General features: G+C 41.2%; 1 protein-coding gene across 1 annotated transcript; it reads right to left on the bottom strand.

Moving 5' to 3' along the window:
- Nucleotides 1–2,536: 2,536 nt before the first annotated feature.
- LOC306696193 (protein phosphatase 1 regulatory subunit 3E) lies at nt 2,537–7,177 on the bottom strand. The gene has a single exon (XM_079159746.1). It carries the CDS (start codon nt 6,880–6,882, stop codon nt 5,959–5,961), a length of 924 nt encoding a protein of 307 aa, XP_079015872.1. The 5' UTR covers nt 6,883–7,177; the 3' UTR covers nt 2,537–5,958.
- Between the last annotated feature and the right edge of the window lie 706 nt (nt 7,178–7,883).

Raw genomic sequence — 7,883 nt, 5'->3', positions numbered from 1 at the left:
TCGACCTTTACCTAAAAAAGCAGAGTTGTAGTGAAACTGACTGTTTATGGTGGACCAACTAATAGGTTTTCACATGAATGGGACAAAAGCTAAACCTGCATCTTCTTCAGTCTACTGCAATTCCTGCGCATCTTTGGCTGCCACCTCCATCAATATTTCACGATGTACACTGAATGTCTTTGTGAACGGTTAGACAACTCTAAAAACAGCACATTGGTTCACAGCACTTGGATTACAAGTTGACTTTGGACCTTTCACATGTGAAAAGTTTGGGCTTTCATAAAGAATTCACACAATTACAGCAAAAGACATGAAAGTACATTATGTACACTCACAGGATCAAATTAATTAAGACAATAAAGAAAATGTATACTGACAACAAAAACACCTTTTGAGCATGGAAGAGTCAGTGGGGATAGGTAAGATAATAAATGTGCCGTAAAGGCGGAAGAGGATGAGAAAGGTAGCCAAGTAGGCTGTTTGACAAGGATTCACTCTGACTCCTGCCACATCTGATTTTTAACTCTTTGTGAGTAAGAGAATGTACGTGTATTTAGTAAAGAATGTTTTGTGAGACAAGGGAGAAAGCTCAGTTTTAACAGTTTTGAGAAAATCACACAATTTACACTTAGGAGGAGAATAAAGAGGAAGAATGCACAAGAAACTGTCGCAATCAACGAAACAAGGAAGTCATCTTGGTGCGAGCAGACACTTCAAAACAACAATACATTTCCCAAGTTGTCAAAGACCATTTAGCTAATTAAATATTTAGGTCCAGCGCTCACTGAGACAAGGTTATGGCTGTACACTACGCTGCAGCCCTGGATGGTGCCTGAGTCAGGATCAATGTCATGGCACAGCATTTCTCTGAATGACTCACATGAATTTTTTAAACTAGAAACAATTTGTGTGCGTCGACTCGACCACCTTATTAGAGCCGCAGGCCGCAATTCGAATGTGGCGGGAGAAGCTACGCAGTTGGGATGAAAATGTCTCTGCGGTTGCAGTCTAATTAAGCCCGACGCCTGAGGGACAGAACAATCCGAGCGTCATCATCACATGTCCACGGCTGTTACATGAGCAGCTGTTGGTACACAGACAGTGATAACACAATGTTTCCTGATTACCACAGTGTAGTAACTGCACGGACAAACAGTCAAATAAAATCCAGATAAGACAAATGTGCCACACGGCAGTCTAATTAAACTGTGCATGTCTTAATTTCCTGCTTCACCACTCACTGACATTGGTTATTTTAATCTCTCTTTATCTGTATTCTGGGTGATTATGGGATTTTCCACTTTGAAAAAGCTGCTGCGTAGCTCTAATTTTGGAATTAAATTGGAATCTCACAGCAGGTTTTTATTGACTGGCCATATGGGTCTCACACTGACTGGTTGTTGAAAGCATTGAGCTGGCATGCGGAGAAGCTACAAACTGTCAGGGTGCCTTCAACGCGACTATAAGTAAGCAAAGTTGAACCTTAACGTTCCTCTGAATGTGGGTCAACACAGCTCAGTCATCACTGACATGAAGATTAGGCAGGATCATGTTGCTAATCTGACGCAAAGGCTCCCAAATACACCTACACAACATACACCTGCTACACATGCACAGACAATGCTGCAGACAAATATGCAGCACACATTCATTGTTAGTTTTCTAAATAAAACAACTATCAGACTTTACTTTCCATCAGTCAAGACCGCATAATATGACAGTGCCATTATCAGCCATTTAATCCCTTTAATGAAAGTGTTGGAGGCTTTGTCGGTGGCCTCTAGAGACTGTGGCGTTGTTTAATTGCGTGCCAGTTGGCTTATTCTTTATAATATGATAATATGCTATTTAGAGAGAAAGCTGGTATGCTTGTTAGAAGTAGACATTGTGGATTTAATGTATCTTGATATGTGTTAACTAAAATACTTTAAGCTGATTAGAGGAACAAGCAGATGCATTGTTAAGTCTGTCTACAGTTAAATAGATGGACAAACTGGGCCTTGAAGACATACTTGCAAGGGGGTGTGATTAAAAGTGAAAAAGATAAAACATACTATGTTAAGATTAGCTTTTTATGAGACATTGTATTGTCTGCTTCTGCATTTCTTCCTGCTTCAGGCTCCAACCCCCTCCCTTTCCATAAACAGAAGGGGGCGGGGTGTCAGACTGTTATCGATTCAAGGACATGTCCTCAGCCGTGTCTACAATGGCGGTGCCTGAAGCCCACTGCAGTGTGCTGCTTTATGAATGGGGACCAGCAGCAGCCCTTTGCAAATGAGATGCTCAGCTGACCAATGGTCAGACACCTTAGGAAACACAGCTCTGCACACACAGCACATATATATACAAACAGTAACATCTTACTTTATATTACAATAAAATAAACTGTTAAGTATTTCTAGATTCAAAGAGAAGTGATTTTGGAACAATTTAATACACTATTTTGCAACAAATTGTATTCTAGGTAGGCTATGGTTTAAAGATAATGCTGGGCGATTTTGAAAATTGTAAGTACTGGTGGAGCATTTCGTTTCCATCACAAATGCCTTTATTAACAAAATATAGGTTACATTAAAAACTAAATGTAAAAATAAAGGTATGTTAGACATGCAAACATGGTTCACTGCAAAAGAGAAAATAAAAGACAGCACACAATATAGATTATAGACAAATGACTGCAGATGTTATAACAGAGAGTTGCATAGGATTTACAAAACCAAAAAATGAACTGTATGGCACACAATTCAGTGCCATACGATGGTTATTAATAAGACAGGAATGATTTAGGCTTTCCACAGTGACAGAAAAGGGCAGTAAAACAGGACACAGAATGGAAAACATCTTATGAAGTAGCTATTAACAGAGGATTATTTCATATATATGGTGACTTTCAACCCTGCCCCTTTCCTTGTTCTCGCTCAAAGTGCATTAGACCTGCTTTGGCTGAGTCTGCTCAGTATCAGCTACAATCATAAGTCGCTCATAAGTGCATCTGGCCTTACCTATCTTGCCCAGATATGTTCCCCCTGTCATTGTCCAGAGTCCATGTTTTCATTCATCATCAATCACAACTTTTTAACAAACAAGCACGTGCATTCTTCCATCTTTCCAGTCTCTAAGTAACTTATATTTTAGTAAGGCAATGTACACAATTGTTTGCAATGTATTAATTTCATTCATATTTCAAGGGAGATTCTGCAGCAAACATGATTTTGAGACAGATTATTGCAGTTTGTTACAAGCAGATAGTATGATATTGAAGATATATATATGTATATTTATAATTAAATATAATAGCAAGTGTGCTTTAGGATTTCATTAAGTTTGGGCTCATACATTATTTTCCAACTTCCCAGGATCATCTGAAGACAACTTTTCCAATTCATTTCTCAATTTATCTTTTAAAATACTTCAAAATACACACAACACAGAACAGTAACAGGAAGACATTCAATGTGAAACATTAAGACATTTATATACATATCTATATATCAGTGAGTTGTGGTGCAAAATGTCATGTATTCACTGAGGTGAAAATCTAATCAGACCAGAAGCCCTTCATTTTGTTTATGGTGCGGATGCACCAATAACAACAGCAGTGTAGGGGGTACCAGGCTAAAACTGTGCACTGGTATCTTACAGTTTCCACATCATGACATGACAATGTCATTTATGCCACGCAAACTAAGCAATCTCAAACTCTACATTGTTGTAGTAACTCTACATAATCTATGTTGGCAGTGATGAATTGGTATTGATGCATCTCGGGACCCCATCAGAAGTCTCATCCTGGATAATTAATGTTTTCTAGTATTGCACAGCATGAATGTTTGAGCAAAGTTTCCACAGACCAAGCAGACAATTTGCAAATACCCACTGATTTAACAACATAACACACAGTAAGCTCTGCCGTGGCCAGACCTTTTATATCCACAGTGTACTGAAACTAACAGGTGAGAAAATGCAGGTCTGTGTGTGATAAATGTAGAGAAAGCAAATATCAACTCAGCGCTGGCAATCTATCACTTCAGCAAAACTATTCGAACAACATCAGCATTGACAACATTATCAGATTTAGAGACAAACATTACTGATGGATTCACAGTGGAGCTGCTCCAAAAACTAAGTGGTTACAGGAATAGTCTTTATGCACATCCCAACCTGATGGCCTCATTAAATGGAGAGCCTCCCTCTGGACAAAGTGATGTTCATGTTACAGTCAGAGTATGCTGGATTTAAAAACATCCTGCCTGTTGTTCCTCTACTTGCTGAACTGGAGTCTCAACGTTCTACATGGCCAATACTATAATATCATACACTTACAAAAAGCATGAAGAATATTTGCATTTTTAATTAAACTCGGTTTCCTACGACATGCAAGCCTGTTTACCACAAAGTACGTGATCACATATGGTCTGGAGCAGGTTTGGAGGACTGCCCACCAGTGGATTTCTTAAAACTGTATGGATTGGCTGGAAATGGTAAACTGGTTGATTAACATCAATCATGGTTTATGGTATGAAAATTAAGTATCAAGTCATTTCGGTCAGGTGTAAGAAGCAGCACTATTCATGCACAGTGGTGACTGAGGATATCATCATTTACTTGTACAGCTAGTTAAACACATACGTCTGTGTAATAGCTACTTTGTTAAAAACACTGCCCTAGGAAAAACAGTTACACGATGCAATCACCAATAGAAATGAATACACACTGTGTTCTGTATCTCTAAGAAAATAATTACTGTGAAAATAACATCTGCTTTATAACGATCAACCTGAAGAAGAAGCGAAAAGGTCTGCATGTAATCTGAGGTAAATTTAACATGGCAAACATTGCTACTAAATGTATTTTCCTTGGTGGGACAACAACCACGCTCAAGTGGTTCCTTATCACAGTAGCCTACAGTATGCGAGTGTTGAAGCCCATGCTTTATAAACTTAAACTTTATGATTTGATGCATGATGCTGTTATAATTAAGCAATTGTTTTTCTAGAGGAAACGTTTTCATTGCCTTTAAACTTTGGTAAGGGAAAGTATTTTTTTGCAATAATTCAGCAAATAAATATACAATGTGTGTTGGATAGGTGCAAATATATGGCTGGTTTATGACTAAGTATGGTGTCTCTAGATTAAAAGCCTCCATGTATGGACACTAACTAATTCCCAATGCCTCTATACTTTATTTTTGAAAGTTTAAGGACGATAGCCATCAAATGCATTTAGTTTAGTTACGCCAAATGAAGACACTACTGTATTCAAAATATTCACTGCACAACTTCCCACATCAAGGCTTTAAATAAGGCATTTTCAATGGCATGACAGTGGGGAAATTGTTTTTTGTTTTGTTTATATAAAATAACCTGCCAATATTTTTTGTCAAGACAATGTGCGTATGTTTCTCCCAGCCTGCAGGAGACTACTAGGAATATGCTATTAGGTTCGCTTGATATCCATATCAGCCAAGATGCTTTCTGCTTCCCATCAAGACAATATATTTGCACGCATGCAAAACAAACTGATAATTTAAACATCACAGTGCCACCAAATCATTTTACAGCACCTCCTGAAAGGAACAGTGATGCCCAAAGTAGGCATTGCCCAGCACGTTTCCCGTGGCACGTGTTTCTACATTACATAACGTGACCATGCCCTCCCAAAGGGCACCAAGCTGTACACAGAGCCCTGACATCAAGGCAAATTATCTAACAGGATCCCTCTCCAGGCACCTATCAAAGGCGTTTGCTGTAGTCTTCGACCCTAAATCTGTTACCACAGTGGGGCAAATATTTGAATTATTATGTGAAATAATGTTCAGTGTCACAACTTTGTGTGTAGCTGGCAATGGCAGAAAAGAACATCTATAACAAGCTACAGTCATACTTTAGGTACCCGGGGATCAGTAACGCGCAAATTACGCACGCAGTCTGCCACTGCAGACGACAAGCACGACACAGCTCAGATAAAGTGAATCCATCCATTCTCCCATTCCCGCGGTGGCGACATCTTGAACCGGTGACGCCGCACTTTGTAGTTGGTCCCATTATTGTTGTCCCAGAACTCTTTCCCGCCGACACAGTATTTAATTGCAAACTGAAATGCGCCTCCGTTGTCGAGGTAGGTGGGCATGACTATCTTGAAACAGAACTTATCAGTGTCACCTTCGTTTGACTCGGGAACATAGGACGCCAGACTGTCCATAAATGTTATCCAGTTGTTCAGAGAATACCGCAAAGAGACGCTCTTTTCGAAAGCCATATTTAACACGCGCACAAACCCGGAGAGGCTGAATTCGTCCGCCTGAACGGTCTCTAACATGACTTTCACCTCCCTCACTTTCTGCACAAAGCCGGGTAATGTGCCTGGGTTGGTGAACTGCAACTCCATGCACACAGACTGCGCAGGGGCACGCGGGAACTTCGTGTCCAAATGATTAAGGTGGAGGTGTCCTTTGGGTAGTTTGGCCAATATGCGCTCCGGCACCTCTGGCTCATCCGCATCATCGAAGTGCTTGACTGAAATGAGCTCCAGGCCAAGGGAGTCGGCGAACCGGACCTTTTTCTGACTGGTTGGACTTCTGTTGCGGGATATCTCTAACTTTGCTCTCTCTGTGGATGTAGGCAGCGACTTGCACCTCCGACGCAGATTTGGGCTCTGTGGCGGCTTCAGGAAGATCTCTCTGCCCCGTGGTCTCTCGTCCACCACGGGGCTCTCGGTGATTTCGCAAGCATCGTTAATCATATCAAAATCGTCCCCATCATCAAGCCGCGGGTTTGCCGCTGCCAGGCTTCCGAACAGTCCGGCAATGCAGCTGTAGTTCCTCGGCAGGCAATTTTTTGGGGGAAGCATGACCACGACTGGATGCACCGACTCCGTTTCCATAAAATGGAGCAGTTCCTGCACTGCAGAGCCGAAGTGGTCGTGATGGGGAAGACCGGCGTGTCGAGAGATGCAGCCGTCAGGTGTCAGCGTCTCCCTCGCGGATAGGTGCTCCGGCTGCGTCAGAGGCTGACACTTTGCCGCTCTGGACCAATAAACCAAGCCGGTGTTTGCTCCTGTAGATCCGTCCCTTTAAATGTCGGTTTGTGAAAAAATATATATCACACTGTCTGCTTATTGCAAAAATAATTAAAAGAGAGACACGTCGTTCTCGGCAGCGACCATCGCTCGTTTTCGTTTTCCATGTGGGGAACGTGCAGTGTCCTCTCACAGCTGACGAGTGTGACGTCTGCCGAAGCTCTACGTGCAGAACTGAACGTTGCAACAAACCAAAATGGTTTCCTCCTTCACAAGAGACAAACCGGTTCTAACTTCCTCTACTTCGCAATGTGGCGTGATCCTCGGTCAACAGGAAATAAATGACTGATTTTAAACACACTGGTGTTTGTATTTTGGTCATTATCTGTAATGTGTTAATACAATTCGACATGATAGTTTCCAATCATGAAGTCTCTATTCTATTCTGTTTTACTGTATTATATTCTACATGCATGCTACATGCATCACATGATTATCGTGTAAATTAAGACGTATTGCTTAGATGTAATAATTCATCTGGAGCGCACCCCCCCCCCTCCTCTTTTTTTTTATCTACGTCACTTCTTCCCGGTGCAGCCTCTACGCCGGGTTGCTATGTCGACGGTGTTGCAGCTCCTCTCTAAAGGCATCACCGCTTCTGTGGAAAAACTCTGTCGACCGGAAAGCCACCTCCCCACGATAGGTAGTGGCTGTTGTTGTTTGTAAAAGGTGCTTTCTAATATGGGAATAGTGACAAAAAAACATAAAAAACAGAGACTGAAGATGGTGAGTAACGTTTGGTGTAACGTTTCTGACGTTTAAAACAAAACAATTTGACATGTGAAACTTAATGTACCTCTTACAGG

This window comes from Pholis gunnellus (assembly GCF_910591455.1).
Source record: "Pholis gunnellus genome assembly, chromosome: 1".
Taxonomy (NCBI): domain Eukaryota; kingdom Metazoa; phylum Chordata; class Actinopteri; order Perciformes; family Pholidae; genus Pholis; species Pholis gunnellus.
This window is presented reverse-complemented; position numbering and strand designations above follow the sequence as displayed.